General features: G+C 39.0%; 1 protein-coding gene across 1 annotated transcript in view; it reads right to left on the minus strand.

The window, feature by feature from the left end:
• The window catches only part of CDH12 (cadherin 12), a 787338-nt gene that overhangs the window by 95087 nt on the left and 671398 nt on the right, over positions 1-20853 (minus strand). Inside the window, exon 6 of the mRNA XM_087930733.1 lies at positions 15761-16055. Within this exon, the coding sequence (XP_087786859.1) occupies positions 15761-16055 (295 nt within the window). The remainder of the gene's footprint in view (positions 1-15760; positions 16056-20853) is intronic.

Here is a 20853-nt window from a genome sequence, read left to right on the forward strand (position 1 = left end):
GGAGAATAAGAAGACCAAAGAATACTAATCAAGAATACCACTTCACAAAATACAAAATACATAGACCTACAGATAGAAATAGAATGACTGTGGCAAAGGCAAGCAAGGGTAGTACCAATAGTAATAAGTGGCTTGGGTGAAACCCCAAATCAACTGGAGCACCACTTGAACACTATTGGCATTGACAAATTTGTCATCAGTTAATTGCAAAAGGCAGTTTTACTGGAACAGATTCCATCCTGCGATGATATCTGTAACACCATCAAACATTCACATCTGCCTACCCCATGTCCTTGGTAAGGACTCGATAGGGAGATAAAAATGTCAAACCAGTCTGAACACCTGGCTGTCTGTGTGATGAACAACAACAACAATAATGCCTATATACTCAGATGTTAACTTAAATCATTAAATCATCATCATCATCATCATTATCATCTTCTGATTTTGCAAAAAAACACCTTACTCAGAAATATATATTTACTCAAACATTATCTTAACAGCTCTTACATACTTGTTAGGACTTGAACTGTTGTTATTGTTATTGTTGTTGTTATATAATTTAGAAAGATCTGATCTTGACCTTAAACATGTTTGTCTTTTTCCAAGTCAGTAACTCCTCTTTATTTTTGTTCATTCATCAGTTCCCTAATGAGCAAATTAGGGAACCTTTCTTCAGATTGTGTATTATCCCCTTCACCAATGTTTCTATATCTAGAATTAAAATCATTAATCAAGTTTGGTTTGCTAATTCTCATTTGCTCAGCTTCCTTGATTTTCTTCTAATAATAGCTATTTCTCCTACTTACTCTTTTTTTTCTCCAAGGCTGATTATTTCTAGATGGATTCCTGCAATCCACCTGCATTTGGTCTTAGAAATCAGCCAGCCCTATTGCACAGCCAGGATGCTGCATTCTTCTCATTTACCATATAAGTAACATGCTCTATTCCCAGGGAAGGAATACAGGAAAACAAAGCATTTTAAAACAAAATAGCCTGGAAATATGCCAAATATCCATTATAATCTATTTAAATCTCAGCTTGGTGTCATTACCTCCAATGTCTTTATGACAGCTGAATGACTCAGTTATTATTGCTACTCATAAAACAAGACTGCCTGGATGAAGGCAGCATCGTTCGCCTACTTTTTGATGTGAGAAAGAGGAGAAAAATAACTCAGCAGCTGAAAGGGGAAAACTATACTTATAACCACTCAACCAGTAACCCAAAAAAGCAATTTTTATAAAATATAGTTAAGGTTTACAAGTGTTTGGGTGGCTAAAAAGAGCCAAGGACTTTAAAATTGGAGCAGATACTCAGGTGTTAGTAATTCTCCACATGGGTTGCTTAAATAGCATTAAAATTAATGCCATTAGACCCATTTACTTATAAGTACAGGTAGTCTTTGACATACAACAATTCATTTAGTGACTGTTGAAACAGCACTGAAAAAAAAAGACTTATGACAGTTTTTCACACTTAGGATCATTGCAGCATCCCCATGAAATATATCATAATACATGCATATGCTAAACATAACCTTAAAATTTGATCAGTGGATCATTTTATAAATAATATTTATAAATATTAAGGTTCAGGGGGGCAAAGGTCTCTTTAAATACTGTAGTTCAGGACCATCCAAACCAGGGCTACACCAACAATGGCAATAAAAAAAAAACGATTGAAAAATGAGACACAACTCAGTTAACAACTGTCTCACTTAGCAGTGGAAATTTTGGGCTAAACTGTAGAATTGGGGCTAAATTGAGAATTATTTTTTTGTTTAGAAACATAGTACAGCAATGCAGAATCAACAAACGTTTATCTGTCTTTTTGGAAAATATCTCAGAGTAATTGCACTTGGAACTTTTGTCCAAATGAACTGCAAATTAGAACATATTTGCATGTGATTAAGCCTACACGAGAGTAGGAGTTAAAGAACTTTATGTATATATAGATGGAAAAAGAGATGGCTTTATATGTGGGTTCTTAATATCATCATTTATGAAAAATATTTCACAATGCACTGTAAGTTTGTCATGGATTTTATGACTGGCTGTAGTAGTGCTGATTTAGTTTTAATGCCTTCACTCTGCAGAATAACACTTTGTGCTGAGCTGTTATATCCTGCCTCTCTCCCAGCTACATAGTCTATTCGATCTTATTTCAATAACATCAAGGGGGAAAATAATTTGCATAACATATGCACTACAAATAAGAAGCATGTGGAAACATTCAGGGAGCAAAAGGAAATGAAGCTGTACAGTATCTAAATGAACATGGTACATAAAAAGAAATGCTTTTGGGATCCAATGTGGATCAGTCACTGGAACAAAAAGTTTAGTTTTGTGAGCTTTTGGCTTGTGCTGGAACCCATCCTCAGCCCATCCCGGAGGCTGGGCTCCAGCATGAATCTGAAAGTTCATAAGACTAAACCTCTGGACCCTGTGACCGACCCTGATTGAATCCTGCAACATTATCCTGGGACATATATATTTGCCTTAATTGGTGAGAAATGCTTTCATTCAAATTGCATTTGGTTCAAGCAAGATTAAGGAATGTCCATCAAATTCAAATTGAACAACATCCCCCCTCATCTTGGAAAAAAATACAACTTTTTATAGATTTCCCACATCTTGGAAAAAAATATAATTTTTTTGTAGATTTTTCTTTCCTTGGAACTCAAAACATCACCTATAGCATCTCAGGCAATGCTTTCATCCAACTGGATCTGATCCAGTTCAGGGTGAACTCGAACTACGAATACATGAAGGTAAATATGATATAGTTGGAATAACAGAAACTTGGTGGGATGAAACCCATGACTGGAACATACTGGTAGAAGGATACAAACTATTTTTTAAAAAAAAAAACATAAAAGAGGAAGTGGAGTTGCACTGTATGTAAAGGACCACTATTTTGCAACAGAAATGCATGTAACCAAAGATGAAAACTTCCTAGAATGCATATGGGTCAATATGAAAGAAAAAAAGAATGACATGGCCATAGGCGTATATTATAGGCCACCCAATCAAGCAGAAAAAATAGATGTCCTTTTTGCCAGCCAACTAACAAACATATGCAGGAAATACACAACAATAGTAATGGGAGACTTCAATTATCCTGATATCAATTGGAAAATTAATTCTGCACCAAGTGAGAAATCAAATAAGTTCCTAACCAACCTAGCTGACAACTTTGTTGTCCAAAAGGTAGAGGGTGAAACTAGAGGGACAGCCATACTGGACTTAATTCTTACAAACAGAGAAGAAGTGATAGAGGGAATTGAAACTGCAGGAACCTTGGGTAAGAGTGACCATGTCATACTAGAATTCAACATAAGACAAACACAAGCAACAGAACATAATGACACCAGAGTCTTGGATTTTAAAAGAGCTGATTTCAATAAACTCAGAGAGAACTTGGGAAAGATTCCATGGATGAAAATCCTAAAGGGGAAAACAACTCAAGAATCTTGGGAAAACTCTAAAAAGTATGATAATAGAATCCCGGACCAGAACAATACCACTGAGAAAGAAAAACAAGAAATCCAAGAAGAAACCAGCATGGCTGCACAAAGATCCTCTGGCAAATTGAAAGAAAAAAAAGGACAAGTAGAAGAAATGGAAAGAAGGACATACAACTAAGGCAGAATATCAGCAGCTAGCCAGAATCTGAAAGACGAAGTCAGGATAGCAAAGGCTCAGAATGCACAAAGACTTGCAACAAATGTCAAAGATAATAAAAAAGCTTTCTTCCAACATATAAATAACAAGAAAAAAATCAAGGAAACAGTCGGCTCACTAAAGAGAGAAGATGGCAAGGAAGTAACATGCAACAGAGAGAAAGCAGAACTGCTTAACTCATTCTTTGCATCGGTCTTCACGCAAAATGAAACTATAGCTCAACCCACCAAAAACATAACTGTAAAAGACAGACCAGAAATAAAAGTTAAAATAAGCAAAAAAAAAATAGTAAGACAACACCTGTCTGGTCTTGAACACAAATCACTGGGGCCTGATGGATTGCATCACACTGTTTTAAAGGAGCTGGCAGAGGTCATCTCAGAACCACTGTACCATATCTTTTAAAAATTCTGTAGCATCAGGGAACTACCAGAGGACTGGAAAAGAGCTGATGTGGTTCCCATCTTCAAAAAAAGGGAAAAAAAACAGACCCAGGAAACTATAGACCAATCAGCCTAACATCAATACCCGGGAAGATATGGGAAAAGATAATAATAAAAAAAACAGATCTGCCAACATCTAGAAACAAGTAATAACTAGCAGTCAGCATGGGTTTGTTAAGAACAGATCATGCCAAACCAATCTTATTTCATTCTTCAACACAGTGACTACATTAGTAGACCAGCAAAATACTGTGGACATAATATATTTAGATTTCAGCAAGGCATTCAACAAAGTAGACCACAACCTACTTCTTAGTAAGCTAGAAAAAAGTGGAATAGGTAGCACCACCACTAGATGGACTCGCACCTGGCTGGGAAACTGTACTCAACAAGTAGTCCTTAATGGGTCTAAGTCTACATAGAGGGAAGTAAGCGGTGGGATGCCACAAGTTTCCGTCTTAGGCCCAGTACTCTTCAATATCTTCATTAATGATTTAGATGACGGAATAGAAGGGGAACTTATCAAATTTGCAGATGATACTAAGCTGGCAGGAATAGCTAACACCCAAGAAGATAGGCTCAAGATCCAGAGAGATCTTGACAGACTAGAACACTGGGCCATATCTAACAAAATGAAATTCAATATAGAGAAAAGTAAAGTCCTACACTTAGGCAAGAAAAAACAAAAGTACACATATAGACTGGGTGAAACCAGGCTCAATAGCAGTAACTGCGAGAGGGATCTTGGAGTCTTAGAGGACAACCAGCTAAATATGAGCCAGCAGTGTGCAGCAGCTGCCAAAAAAGCTAATGCAATCCTAAATTGTATTAACAGAGGGATACACTCAAGATCAAGGGAAATACTAATACCGCACTATAAAGCCTTAGTAAGACCACACCTAGAGTACTGCATCCAGTTTTGTTCACCACATTATAAAAAAGATGTTGAGACTCTAGAAAAAGTACAGAGAAGAGCAACCAAGATGATTAGGGGACTGGAGGCTAAAACATACAATGAACAGTTGCAGGAACTGGGCTTGGCTAATCTAGTAAAGAGAAGGACCAGGGGAGACATGATAGCAGTCTTCCAATATTTGAGGGGCTGCCACAGAGAAGAAGGGGTAAAGCTATTTTCTAAAGCGCCTGTAGGCCAGACAAGGAATGAAAGTGAAACCGAACAAGGAGAGATTTAACCTGGAAATAAGGAGAAACTTTCTGACAGTGAGAACAAATCAACTAATGAAACAGCTTGCCCTTGGAAGTGGTGGGAGCGCCATCACTTGAGACTTTCAAGAAGAGATTGGACTGCCATTTGTCAGAAATGGTGTAGGGTCTCCCACTTGGGCAGCGGGTTGGACTAGATGACCTACAAAGTCCCTTCCAACTCTGATTATCCGTTATCTGTTATCTGCCTATATGCCCAATGTCTCTCTGACTGAACCCTGGACTGTTGTTAGACCCTTGCTTCCTGGTGGATTGTTTGGCAGGGCCATCATAGATAAATTATAGAATTATTAATTGTAAATTAAGACACAGTAATAGGGTAGCATAATAGCATAATCTTTCAAAGTTTAGCAAATGATCTTAAAATCTCTTACACTCTTTCCAGTAATATAGCAAAGGACCCCAAAGCTCTCTGTGGAAGCTACCGTACCTCCAAAGAGGATAAATATCTTCTATGAAAATATAGATTGGGAAAAAAAACTTGTTGAAAAACTATTGACTGAAAAGATGCGAAGAGATGTGCTAAGTTTGTATCATTTCCTCAAAATGCTTGCATTTGTAATTACTTGCAAATCCCATTGATGTAATAGTAATTCTTGGCAGTACTGACATAATGTTAAAGTTGTTTTTTTTAAAGGCTGAGATAGAATTTCACAACTTTATGAAATCCTTTTAAATTTGGTTATGATACAGTGCCAACCAGGAAATATAAAAGACCAGAAGTAGTTAACCTGGTACCCTGCTGATACCTTATATTTCAATTCCCACCAGTCTCTGTCAGCATTACTACATTAAAGGAAATACTGTATGGAGGTTCTATTCTAACAAACCTGGAGAAGGCACCAGTTTGCCTTCTCCTGATCCGAGATTTCTAATAAAGGCATTCTTCTTGGTTGACTGTGTCAATATAGTAATAAGTAGTTGACAAAGGTATTTATTTCTGCTTCTAGTATACTACAAAGGATGCAATTATTTTTGAAACATTAAACAATCTAAATGCTAAAGAGCAAAACCTTATATTGGGAAAATAAATGTGTCTGCGACTCAGAAAATCTTGGTGATTAATTTAAAATGTTAAGATAAGACTGTGATGCAATGAATTTGGCTTGTACTTGCCAAATTCTATTATTATTAGTAGAACTTAATGTTATAGTAATTTTCTTCAGAAGAGAAAGGGAAAGCACAATAAATTGATATGCCATTTTTAAAAGTATCATCAGTAGACCTAATCTTTAAATGACTTAGGTTCTCATCTTGCCCATCAAAACCAACATAAACCCAAATGACCCTTTGACAAATAGAAGCAATGCAGATGAAATTCAAACAACAGCTAAAATTGTTATAAAACACCATGGAAAATGGAACACTGTCACTCTCCTGTTCCAATTGCAGTCACTCCCCTCCCTGCTTTCATTAATTTTTAAAACATAGCAATATATTTGATTACAGATTACCTGCTGTCAAGTCTAATTAGATGCTGCATTTGATGGTTCAAAAGAAAAGTAATCCAGAAGTTAGGAAAGTGGAAAAGGGTGTTGGTACTTACCTGACACGCCTGTTCTCTTTGAGCTGTGAAGAGCATCCAGTAGTGGGAGGTGCTTCAGTCTCTGCATGTCTAGGCTGGGCTTATTTTGTGGAACGCTCCTCCTCCTCCACGGTACTCCTCCCCAGTGTTCCCCAGTTTTGGCGAAGACGAGAGAAATAACCGCCCTTGTCCTCAATGCCCTAACAACTCGTTGGCTGAAATAGGACCCCACCAGATGGAAAAAAAGGGTGGGGCTGGATGCTCTTCACAGCTCAAAGAGAATGGGCGTGTCAGGTAAGTACCAATGCCCTTTCTCCCATGAGCTGTTCAGAGCATCCAGTAGTGGGACATACCAAAGCTTGGCCTGTTCTATGGGAGGGACTCCGTCTGGCCTGGAATTTCCTCCTGGTCCCTGTGGACCCGTTGCAGAACTCTCTTGCCAAAGGAGGCCTCAGTGAATGCAAACACATCTATTTTATAATGCCTAATGAATGGCAATGGAGAGGCCCGGGTTGCAGCTCAACAAATTTCAGTTATTGGTGCATGTGTGGCCCATGCTGCCGATGTTGCAGCGCTCCTTGTTGAATGAGCTGTTATGCCCCTGGGCACCTGAAGTGCTTGAGTCTGATACGTTTTCGCTATTGCGGCCCATAGCCAACGGCCTATTGTAGAAGGTGAGACCTTGCATCCCTGAGTGTTGGGCTGAAAAGACACAAATAAGGCCTCTGTTTTTCTGAAAGCTGTTGTGCAGTTGATATATATTTCCAATGCTCACCTCACATCAAGCCTATACCATTGTAGTTCCAACCCTTGGGATGGTCTGGGACAAAAATTAGGAAATATCAGCTCTTGTGCCCTATGAAAGACCGAGTTAATTTTGGGTATAAATGTAGGATCAGGACAAAGGACCACCCAGTCAGAATGGAAAACACAAAGATCTTGTCTGACAGACAAAGCTGAAATCTCCAAAATACGACGAGCAGAAGTGTTTGGTACAAGGAAAACTACTTTATACATCAGAAATTGGAGACTTGATGATTTCAAGGGTTTGAAAGGGCCCTTAGTGAGTGTGACGAGGACCTTGTTAAGGTCCCAGGTGGGATAACGGTGTACCGCTGGAGGGCGTAAATTTGTGGCTCCTCGAAGGAAACTCTGTATGCGTGGATGAGGGAAAAGATCTTCACAAGTGAGAACTGATGCCACGGCCGCCACCTGTCTTTTCAACGTATTAGGTGATAATCCCTTGTCAAGTCCCTCTTGCAAGAACTCTAGGATTTGAGCCACAGATGGAGAGATGGGATCAATTTGAGACTCGGTACACCATTTGCAGAAACTGGACCATGTGGCATTGTAAATGCAAGTTGTTGAGGGGCATCTGGCGGCTTGGATAGTGGCGATAACTCTGTTGGAAAATTTTTCGCTCTTCGGACAACTCCGCTCAACCTCCAGATGGTCAGGTGCAACCATTGAGGGTCTGGATGTTGAAGGGGTCCCTGGGTTAGCGAAACCCTGGCTGGCGGAATTCTCCATGGTGTTGATATGGATAGACTGCAGAGGTCTGCAAACCACGGCCGTCTGGGCCAGTAAGGAGCTACTAGAAGTAGTTCTGCCCTATCATCTAGCAGTTTCTGGATGACCTTGGGAACCAGTGGAAGTGGCAGGAATGCATACAGAAGTCCCAGGGGCCAACGACAGTGGAGCGAATTGAATTTCTCCGCTCCTTGCGAGGGGTACCTGGAAAAAAATCTTGGGAGCTGAGCATTGAGGGGGGAAGTGAACAGGTCCACCACCGGCTGTCCAAATGTCCTGACCACCTCTTGAAACAGGGTTGGATCGAGGCGCCACTCCGATTGATCAATCGTGGCCCTGCTCAGCCAGTCTGCCTGTGTATTCGACAGACCCAAAATGTGCTCTGCTCTGATGGAAAGTAGGTTGCTCTCTGCCTAATGATACAAGCACTCCGCTTCTCGCATGAGATGTTTCGACTGTGTGCCCCCCTGTTTGTTTATGTGAGCTTTGGCTGTTATGTTGTTGGTCAATATTAGTATGTGCTGATTGCGTACCTGTGGAAGGAAGCTGTGGAGAGCCAGGTGTACTGCTCGAAGCTCCAGCCAGTTTATGCTGCACAACTATTCTATGGTAGACCAGTGGCCTTGGGTTGTGAGCAATTGAATGTGCGCTCCCCATCCAAATAGGCTAGCATCAGTGGTGATGGTAAGTCTGTGTGGCTCTTTGAAGAGGCAGCCTCTGTTGATGACTGGTCTGGTCCACCAGAAGAGAGATATTAGGACCTTTGATGGTACCCTGACCTTGTATTTGGAGTTGCTTCATCCGGAGCACTGGTATGGGAGCAGGAACCATTGGAGGGATCTAGTGTGGAGCCGGGCCCAAGGGATGATAGAGATACTTGAGATCATCTTGCCTAACAATTTTGATAGTTCCACTAGGGACACCTTCTTAAGACCCCTGATCTCCTTGATTTATTGCTGAATGCTATTTAGTCTATCTGGTGACTTTGCCTTCCACTATATCTATGACTACCCCCAGATGGGTTAATCGAGTTGATGATGTTAAATGACTCTTTTTCCAATTTATTGAGAATCCGTGTTGTTGTAGGGATTGTAATGTGTTCTGAGTATCTTTGACTGCTTAGTGAGCGGAAGATGACAAAATCAAGATGTCATCAAGATAACACTGGAGTAATACAGGGATATCACAGAGATGAGCAGCTAGCACTGCGAGAACCTTTGTGAAGGTCCTGGGGGCAGAAGCTAGTCCGAAAGGAAGGGCCACATATTTGAAATGGTGGTTATTATAACAGAATCTCAGAAATTTATAGTGGGAAGGCTGAAGAGCAATATGTAGGTACGCATCCATCAGGTCTATGGATGTGAGAACGTCACCCTTTCTGATGCCAAGTAAGATAGATTTCAGGGTGTCCATTTTAAACTTTCGATACACTAAGAAATGGTTGAGACGTTTCAGATCCAATATTGCTCTCCACCTCCCGAACTTTTGGGAACAACAAAATGATGCGAATAGAAACTTCGCCCTCGTTGGTTGGTGGCTACTGGCTGGATGGCTCATATGTCCAGTAGGTGTTGGATAGCTGTTTCCATGAGATTACATTTAACTGGGTCTCTGGAGAGAGGGCATGACATGAAAAAAACTGGGGGAGTGGATTGAAACTCCAGTGTAAGGCCAAATCTCTGACCCAGTAATCAGAGGTTGAGGAGTCCCATTGGTCCATGAATAATTTAAAGCGTCCGCCAATGGGGGTCGGGTCCAGGGAGTTATCTTGGACGCTGAAAGGACCTGCTTCCTGCTCCCCGAAAGGATCTCTTGGATTGACCACCCCTTTGCTCCTATCCCTGAAGTCAGACCTGTCTGGCTGCTGTCCTGGTCTGAATGACGGGGATCTCTGGTATCTGGGTGAAAAATATCCCTGGTAAAAGGGCCGAAAGGATCCCCTCCAAAAGGACTGAGGGTTTCTAGAATGTGACTTCCGAAAAAGGGAAGGAAGAATTTTCTTTTTGTTTCGGTTTCAATTAGTAGCGGATCAAGGGAAGGGCCAAACAGTCTGTCTGCCACAATTGGGGATGAAGCCAGCTTGCATTTGTGCTTAAAGTCTGCTTGCCAATGTTTTAACCATAGTAAGCGTCACGCCGTGACATGTGAAGTAATGGCCCTGGCTGAAAACTTGACTGCATGATAAGTTGCATCAGCTGAGAATTCAGCAGCTGCTATAAGTTTAGCAATATCTTGATGCGCTATAAGGTTGGAATTAGGGACATGTTCCCGTAAGAGGTGGAGCCATCTGAGAGAAGAATGGGTGAAGAAGGAGGTGGCCGTGGCTGCTCTGATGGCCCACGTGTCAGACTAATGGGCTCTGCTTAGCGCTAGCTTGGTTCATTTTTCCTCCAGCTTTAATGCCTCCAGCGCATCACTGGGAATGGAGGAGGATCCTAATCCCACTATAGGTTCATCTACCTCGGGAGTATTCAATAATTTTGAGAAATCAGGGGCCAAATTGAAATATTTCCTGTCATATCCAATGGGGGCTGGGTACACCACTGCAGAGGCCCATTGTTTCTGTACCAGGTCCGAAAACATGGGAGGAACTGGGATCACCTCTGCTTCGACTACTGGTTGGTTGAAAATTAGATCCTCTGGTCCCTCTTCCAAAGGAGTTGGAGTGGTAGAAGGGGTCGACTTGTTTAGGCGTGCAATATTTTTTGCCTTAAACAAGAGAGATCTGAAAAGTTGTGGGCGGAATAAGCCTGTAAAAGCAGGTTGGTCAGGAACAAGGCCCTCATCCTCAGACATTCCCCTTTCTAAGGGGTCTGCTTCTGACAGGGGCTCGCTGTCATGTATTGATCCTGATTCAATCTTTTCCATATGATCAATTTGATCCACTTCCTCCTCCTCCTCCTCCTCCTCCTCCTCCTCAGTCAGCCCTTGGAGGGGGACCTCCCCTTGTAAATGTACCTGGGTATAGTGCTGCTCCGACCTGGTCCACAACCTCAGCGATTGGGAATCATGATCGGCGATCACAGGATATTCCCTGGTCATAACTGCAAGTTGAAGACCTGCTGTGATTCCCTGGCAGATTGCCAGCTCCATCCAGGCCTTCATCCTCTCTGGAATTTCCTCTGTAAGAATGTCATCCTGATGAAGACCAGCAGCCATCGGAGTGAATGTAGCTTTGGGAGCCCTTCATGTGGTCGGTGTCCCAGATACTTGGGCCTGTTGGCCTTGGCGAGCCAAGCTGCACCTGGATGAGAGGGAGAGATCTAGGGGAGGAGGAGGATGGGAAGAGGTAGATGGACCTAAACTAGAGGAAGGGAAGTCCTGTGAGACCTTGTGCGCCTTCCATGTGCACTTATCTATCTGTTTTTGTAAAGCTTTATGGCGCCTGATGGCATCCCTTTCTGAAGTTTTAGAATTCCCTTTAGCCTGCTTAGGTTTGTGCTGAGATTTGGCTTTGATCTTCAAGGATGAGGTCTGAGAGCTGCTACCATCTGCCATTTCGATTGAAATTGGAATTGAAGTATGCTTGTTATACAATGCAATACTGTGAAGGCGGTTGGCATGCCCAGGGGCCTGATCTGAGGACAGACCAGTTGCCCTGATGATGTTTTTGTTGCCCCCTTTCCTCTTTTTTTTTAATAATACTTATCTATAATGAGTCGTATCTCAGTGATAATATTTTATTAATATTAAAATATTATACCAAAGATAAAATTATTATTATTATTATTATTATTATTATTATTATTATTATTATTATTGTTGTTGTTGTTGTTGTTGTTGTTGTTTTGTTCTAATATATATATATATATATGAATATTAATTAAGTGGCATGATGTTATGTGCTGAGAAACCAAACAGCCAAATTGAGAATGTCTAAAGGCCCCAATTGATAAGGATAGAGGCCTTCAACAGCTTCCCTGCACAGGCGGATACAGGCCTAGGTGCTCACTGTTGTGCCACTGGGTTGATTAGGCTGTGAGGGTTAAGCCAACAATTTAACTGTAAGAAAAGCCTCGAATGTAGAATGGTCCCCAGTGTTCCTGAAGGGAACCTCTGCTCGGAACAGAGTTACCTCACACAGCATGAAATGGAATATAGGTGCATGTCCACGAGGTCTTGTAAGAGAAGATGGCCTCCTGCCGTTAATCTTTTGGCGCGCTCCCCAGCAGCAAAATCCCACTGTGTGAAGGAATAGCCTCCAATGGCTTTTCCTATAAGGCTAAATGGCGGGGAAGGGTGGAAGGCACTAAGCATTTGAATCCTCCACCCCAAGTGGCGTTCAGAGGGGGGAGGAAAGCGATATGACTCTGTTGGGAGCAAAGAGCTCACGCTGCTGTTCGGGTAAAGAAACTCTGTGGCAATCTGTTGGAATGTCAGGGGTAGAAAGATCAGTTGTGGCGAGGGGGCACAGAGCAGTGCCGAAGCCTCCCGCCACTTTGGGGCACGAATTGGAGCTTCCCTGTAATGCGAGCGATCTCTGCAATGCGAGCCAACGTCAAGAGATCGCAATGCGATTAGAAGGTTAAAGGATTCTAAAGACAAGCTGATTAACTTTCAAACCTGCTAGCAAGGAAATAATTTTTCCTGTTTTGGCCAAGGAAGAATCACAAGCACTGCCTATCTCTCACAAGGCTGAGCCAAAACTGGGGAATGCTGGGGAGGAGTACTGTGGAGGAGGAGGAGCGTTCCACAAATTAAGCCCAGCCTAGACATGCAGAGATTGAAGCACCTCCCACTACTGGATGCTCTGAACAGCTCATGGGAGAAAATTAGATTCCGTGCTGAGATATTTTTGTCTATGACTGAAAGGAGGCTTGTGGTAAAGCCTTATGCTAGATGGGCCATATGAACATAAAGCTGTTTACTACAAACTGGGATAATAACAGTAGCATGTGGACTGTGAATATTGGCACTTTTGAACACTTTTTAAAAAATCTAACCCTTTATTCAGTCCAGGCCATTATTCTTAGACATCTTTGGTGGTAAAATATTAATCAAAATAAAGTTGGTGTACATTTAATATGCTACCATGAAATTAAAATTTATCCAAAGTTAGGACACCATTACAATGGAGTTACTGAAATGGTATTTGGTTCATATGACAATGCCTCCCTATTTTTTTATTGTATAGTTTCTGGGTTCAGTACCAATTGTTCATTTGTGCTAAATGTGCAAGCTCACATTTCTACAATAGTATTATATATACAGCTGTTTACAAAATTTAGGCAAAATGTTGGAAAAATTGTATGTTCAATATTTCCCTACAAACAGATTAATACTCAATTATATCTTAAACATTTTATTCTAAAAACGCCTATAATAACACAATCTTATGTACCTTACAGAATCCCTTTTTCAGTTAGATTTACCCATTGTCTCTAAATAAATTTTGTTTCTTTAAATCTTGCTTCCCATCATTAAGACTTCTCACCCCTTCCTTTCTCCCTTGCTTATTCTTCTCCTTACCCTTTTTACCTCTTTGTCTCTCCACCTCCCTTTTCTTCTTCTGCTTTCCCCCTTTCTGTTGTTTGCGTGAGTATTAATATGTATGATTAAAATGGTATTGACAGGGGTACTAGCCACATTATATATCTATAAATGTGTTCTTTTGTTGTTGCTGTTCTTTCTTTTTTTTCCCCTTTTTTTTTTTCTATATAATATTTCCCTACAAACAGAAATTGTTATAACCTCAGTATGGTGCAAAGTGAAACACAACATTTTTTCCTCTAAATTTGAATCCATATGTACTAATTTGCACAGTACTGTTCAGAAGAGAACACTAAATATGTTTAGGAAACAAATTTAAATGGTCTATTGCTCCAGTGTTACTTTTTAAAAAAAACAGTAATAAGAAAATTGACTAATTGTGTATAAATAGTTCAATGAAGACAATTTCACAGGGGAAAAAATCTGATCTTTGTTATCTCTCAAATTACAATTGTTGTTTGGGGTAATTTCAAAATAACAGACTTTTAGCAACCATCTGAATATTTGAAAATAAATATAATTCATTCTTACAAAGATGCAAATGCCCCCCTCCCCCCCAAAAAAAAAAATTCTATACATTTTTAGCTAGCAATTTCACTTATGAAGAACATTGCTAAGAAATAGAAATCATATGGGACTTTTGAAGCTACCAGATAACCATGAAAAAACTGCTATAACAGCCTGAAAACTAGTCAAATCTGCAAAACAGACTGGCCAGTTCACTGTCAATGATTTGCTGAACAACTTAGTTGACAGCAGAGAAGTTGATCTGCATGGGAATTTTCAGAAATGAAATGTTCATCTGGCTTTACCAGAAAAGTCATCAATTGAAGTATGTGGAAAGAAAACAGTGATAAGCCTGAAACATTTTGGAGCAAAGTTCTTTTGGACTGATAAAAGAAAATTGAAGTATGCTGCTACAACCACATAACTTTGGAGGAAAGGGGATGAAACATTTTAGGTGGAAACACATTGCACTAGGGTGGCTTTGATTTTTTAAAGATTATGTGGCAACCATCAGTTCGAGAAATATTGTGCAAATGCAAACAGAAATAGAGTCAACTAAATGTCAATATGACAGAAATGTTCCAGTCAGTGAAAAAGTTCAGAAGTTGAATATTTCAGCAAGACAACAATTCGAGACCTAATTATAAATCAACATGAAGTATTTATAGGGCAAAAAAAGAAAGGTTTTTGAAACATGGTTCACAATCCTCAGAATACAATGTTATTAAAGATCTGAAGCGAGATCTCAAACATGCAGTGAATCCAGGAAGTCATAAAACAGTTTGAAGCTAGGATTGTGCTAAAGGAAAACAGAAGAAAAAAATTAAACAAAAATCAGAGTAGAAAGATTATTAGCTGGCAACAGAAAGGGAGAAATTACAAAGTACTGGCTGAAATGTGTGTGGTCCAACTTCTGCACCAACCACATTTCCTATTTTCTTATTTTGAACCTCTGTGTAATCACACACATTTGTTAAGTCAAGTTCATTCATGTTCAAATATACAATTTAAGTGGGTACCTACATTTTTGCATGCAACTATACACAAAAAGCTAGCTATCACCACTAGTATGAACCTAGTAGTCATTTATGCGGAAATGACAGGGCAGAAAAACAGAGTATCTATGCAAGGTAAATTCAGTAGTAGTCTTTCCTATCCTAGAAGCAGATGATTTGGCAGATACATCATGTGTCATCAGCACCTATAATTGTCCAAGCACCAACTTTTTAATCTGTATCATGTATTAAAAAGAAAAAGAAGAGGAAAGGGAAAGAAAAGAAAAAAAAACAAAGAGAGATGAAATGAACTTTCAAAGTTCATGTTTGAGGATAAGAATTCTTTAAAACATTACTTACCTACTGGTGACATTTCAGGGACACTGGCAATGTAAGGCCCATCAAGGAATTTTGGTTCATTATCATTAATGTCCTGCACTTTGATGATGAACTCTGATTCAGGCTCCAATGGCTTCCTTGTGTCAATATCTACGGCTTGAGCACGTAGGGTATAGAAAGGCTTCTCTTCACGATCAAGGCTCTTTATGGCATGAATGTCCCCTGTAGTTTCATCAATGGTAAATACTGTACCGGCTCCATCTCCTGATAATGTATACTTAACACTTCCCACTCCCTTGTCCAAGTCAGAATGAAGCTTAACAGCAGAAAAAGAAAAGGGCAAAATAATTAATAGAACAATTCCTGGATGGAAGAATAGCAATTTTAACTAAATTATTAAATCACAAAAATATACAGTATATCTTTACATTGCTTTTAAAGAGATGGGTATTTGGATCACAAGTTTCTAGGCTTACAGTTTGTAAAACATCATCACTGTTAGTATTTAATTTTTTATCATTTATAATAGTTATTAACATGACTTTACAAGGCAAATTGCGGTAATTTTGGAAACACCAATAAGAATATATTTCTTTTGTTTGTATTTCATGAAGAGGAAGAAGTACCTGGATCTCAGTTTTGTATTAATGGCATTGTATGTGCACATAGAGGATTTTCAACTTAATAACATTTCCATTATTTGATTTTAGTCTTATACACTTCCTTGAACAGGAAATTCATGAGGTATCAGGAGCACATTTCTAATATGCATAAGCATAGCTATGCTTCCTGCATTGATTTATAAACATTCTTAACACTCTAAACTGCTCTTAATTTTATACCAAAGAAGGTTTTTAAATCTGGACTTCCTTTCATAATTTTAGTATTCTGGTGATGATAAAATGGTGACTTTTAATTTATGTACATTTTGTGTCTTTCCTGCTCTGATGCACGGCTTTTGGTTGTAAGTTTTACAGGTAAAAATGATTGGTTGATAATGGCAGTGGCTTCAATGTTCTCTCAGGAAGCTTCTGAGTTTTATGCTGATGTTCTGCTGTAGATTTGCAGTTGATCAACCTTTCTTATCATTTAAACTGTAAATGCAGTCCCAGCACTTTTTTCAGTTTTTGATATAGCAGCTTGAATGCTTTTCAGCAGCCATGGATTATGGCCCAATATATTTCCAGGTTTCGGTGTCTGTCAAAAATTGTAGAAATATGGATTGAGACTGTCAAATCCATCACATAGGATTTCTATTCATCTGTTTTCCCTTGTATGTAAGTGGCAATGAAAATAAAGTGCTACATGCTAGGTAACAGAAAATAATTCTTGCTCCAGGTTTTTTCAGGTCAGGGTTTTGTTTTTTAGTGCAATCACTAATTCATTCCCAGAATTTTAGTATGTGCAAGTGAAAACATAATTATCTTTCACTTGCAACTCTCCTATATTTTTTACAGTTTTTTAAAAAATATGTTTATTTGTATTAGAAGCATCACAATTCAAATAAGGCATACTATACAACATGAGCTTCTGCACCAGAGACAAATTCTTTGTGTGTGTAATCACACTTGACTAAATGAAGTATATCTTCTCTTCTCTTCTCTTCTCTTCTCTTCTCTTCTCTTCTCTTCTCTTCTCTTCTCTTCTCTTCTCTTCTCTTCTCTTCTCTTCTCTTCTCTTCTCTTCTCTCTTCCCTTCCCTTCCCTTCTCTCCTCTCCTCTCCTATTCCTATTCCTATTCCTATCCTACTCTCTATATAAAATACAAGTTTAAAATATGTTCAAGTTAAACAAATCTTGTCCAGAAACTAGCAACATTGTGTTCTGTCACACTGCCATGAGGGCTTCAAGTGTACACTGATCAGGACACAAAGGGCAGTATACTTATGTGCTGTTGTCTGCATGTCACACAATAGCAAAGGTCAGAAGCCACCAGATAGTCCCATTTGTTCAGAGAGTCTCTGGATCTTCTTGTACCCATATGTGGTCTGTTCAACGATTTTGCATACTTCCCAGCTTTCTTCAGACCCAGTGCCTCCATTAGTTCCATCCAATGTTGGTTCTTTGTAGCTTTCCATGCATCACCCTGCTTTCAAATTATTCAACATCTTCCATCAATCTAAATAAGCTTTTCCCAGATTTAAATCTCTGATGAGCTGGTTGTAGGCCATAAAGAGGATGTTGTCTAGATATTGTTGACTTGAGCCTCTCTCTGTATGCTCCTGCTTCTTTGCAAAGAGCAAGCAGGGCAATGCCAACTAGCTGGTAGATCTTAATTAGAGGCGTAGATTTAAGGCATCCAGTAATAATTTTGCTAGCTTCATTCAGAGCAACATCTACTTTCTCAGCATGTGCTGATTTATAGCAGACAGCAGGCATAGCTGCCTGCCAAATAGCAAAGAGCTAAAGCTGTTGTCTTAAGGACCCTTGGTTTGGCACCCTAGGTAGAGCTCATTAATTTCCTGCGAAAGCAATTTCTTCACTGACCTTCAGTTTAGTATTGGTACAGTACTGCTTATATGTTAGGGCCCTATCCAGAGTGATCCCTAACTATTAAGAGCTGTAGCAATGCTCCAATAATACTCTTTTGCATATAACATGCAACTTCCTAGTAGCCTCTTCATTTTGAAAAAAATAATAGAAAATCTAGTCAAGAAAAGATGAAGAAGGTGCAGAATGGCTTTTGACTGGTAGTGCTAGATATTAACCATTTGGAAGTGCTTAAGCCAAAGATAAGCCTTGTTATGATGCATAGTTAGAAGCAGGCTTCAACATAAATATTTCATATTTGATTTTTTTTAAAGATATACACTGCTTTTTCAACCAATGCTTTGATGGATATTTTACAGTAATTTAAAACAACGCATTAAAAATAAAACGTGCTAGCTAAGAATCACGTTTTGCTGATATGAAATATCATTATTAGGTAAGAGGATAAAATTAAAGCAATTAGGAGAGATAAAAAGATATCTCGGATTGACAATAAATAAAACCAATAGTGGCTATAAGATATCTGAAGAGGATAAGATTTATCAATTACTAAAAACATATAAGATGGAACTTTGTAAACCAGCAAAAACTCCAATGAGTCAGGAATTTTGCCGGACTGATGCTCAGAGTTCAAAATTCGATAAGACTATCTATCAGTCGCTAATTGGTAGTCTATCATACATTAGTAATTGGTCAAGGCCAGATATTGCCTATAGCATTAATCAATAGACTCGTTTCAACGCTGAACCCAATGAACGACACTGGCAAGCAGCAAAACGTATCTTAAGATATCTTAAAAGGACAATGCACTATGCATTGTATTTGGAGCCAAAAGATGATTTGATTTTAAGTGCATATGCTGATGCAAGTTTTGCAACAGATATAAACACTAGGAAATCAACTTCAGGAATGGCTATACTACTAGGAAAAGCATTAATTGGTTGGAGGTCAATTAGACAGCAACACATAAGTATGTCCACAATGGAAGCAGAATTTTCATGTCTATCTTTATTATGTACTGATTTAATTCTGTATAAACAGTTGTTGTTGGATATGGGATTAACTGTTAATGATTCCATTGTAGTGTATGAGGACAATCAAGCAGCCATCCAGATGGCTACAAATATTGCTGTAAAAACGAGATCTAAGCATACAGATCTTAGATATCTGAATGTAAGACAATCTGTAAAAGATGGTTTAATAAGATTGGAGTATTGTATGACTGAGCAAAATATTGCTGATCAGTTTACAAAAGCCCAAGGTGCAGTGAAACACAAAGAGAGTTGTGATGACTATGGGTTAAAGTTGTAAATAGCTATATATATTATTATATTACCCAAAAGGGGAGAATGTTAGGTATAACATTGGTCACCTAACTAGTTTGGGTAAGATAATATATATATAAGCTATGATTCTTAGTTTAAAGTGTGTGTTATTTTAAATGCAAAGCATGTATTTTGGGTGTGGTGTGAAAACACCATAAGAGGGAGCAAGAGACGCTGATGAGACGCTGACGATTTCCCTGACGATTCCCTGATGCTTTGCTGGCAATTACTGGAGTTGCAGACGGAAGAGAGGAGTTTCTGAGTTTGTTGCATATCTCTCTCTACTGCGAGGAGATAACTCACCGGACTGTTATTTTGTAAGTGTACCGACCTCTCATTTTGGACATTGGAATTTGCAAATGAATACTCCCTGGACAGACTGAACTAAGTGTATGATATATGGACTGTTTTGACTATGCTTTAACTCTTGCTGGAATAAAACTACTTTAATTGGCACTGTATCTGCTTTTACTGAGTGTAAGCTACCCAACACGATATCTCACATATTTTGCCTGCCTGCCTGACTGCCCTGCAGATCTTGCTAGGGGTATATCCCTAACAATGATATAACTGCTTTGAATTTTCTGCATGGAATGTGGTTCCTGCAAAAGCAACTTTGATCAAATTGCCTTGAAGAGAAGGTTAAATACAGTTGACTCTTACTTTCAAACTGGTAACTGGTGTTACCAGATACTGCCTGAACCATTTGATCAATGATAAATGATTGGAAACCCTATACATAGTACCGAGTCAGGCTTTACTTATTTTCATCTTTATGGTATTTATTGTTACTACTTATAGAAGAATTCTACAGTGGTTTCACACTATGTAGTAGAGAACAAACATTTATAGAAACTAATAAAGTACTTTATGATGTGTCAATTTTATTACAATTAGGGGAAAAAAGTCTACCTCCCCTCCTGTTATATAAAAATGTATTTGGTTATGGGGTGGGATTTAATGAAAAGATAACATTGGATAGAAACTACTGTTCTATAATGTTTACTGGATATAATTTAATTAATTCAAAGAATACATCTCACGGTTTTGAGCAATGTTTTTAAAGTTATGTTAAGTTAGAAAATGTACAAAAATGTTTTAAAAATATGATAGTGTTGTGTTAAAATGAAACTTTCGTTAAAAGTGTTTTATACATGGAATATAATGAAATATAGAGTTTAAGTTATCTCTCGGCTTCAATTGATTTCCCCCCTTCCATCGTATTTATCCCCCCCTTGAAATTTCTTAGAGCAAGATCCATATGGAACTAGGTCTATGAAAATAACCAAGACAGATTCAA

This window comes from Pseudonaja textilis, chromosome 3 (assembly GCF_049901715.1).
Source record: "Pseudonaja textilis isolate UNSWEBS1 chromosome 3, rPseTex1.2, whole genome shotgun sequence".
Lineage (NCBI taxonomy): Eukaryota > Metazoa > Chordata > Lepidosauria > Squamata > Elapidae > Pseudonaja > Pseudonaja textilis.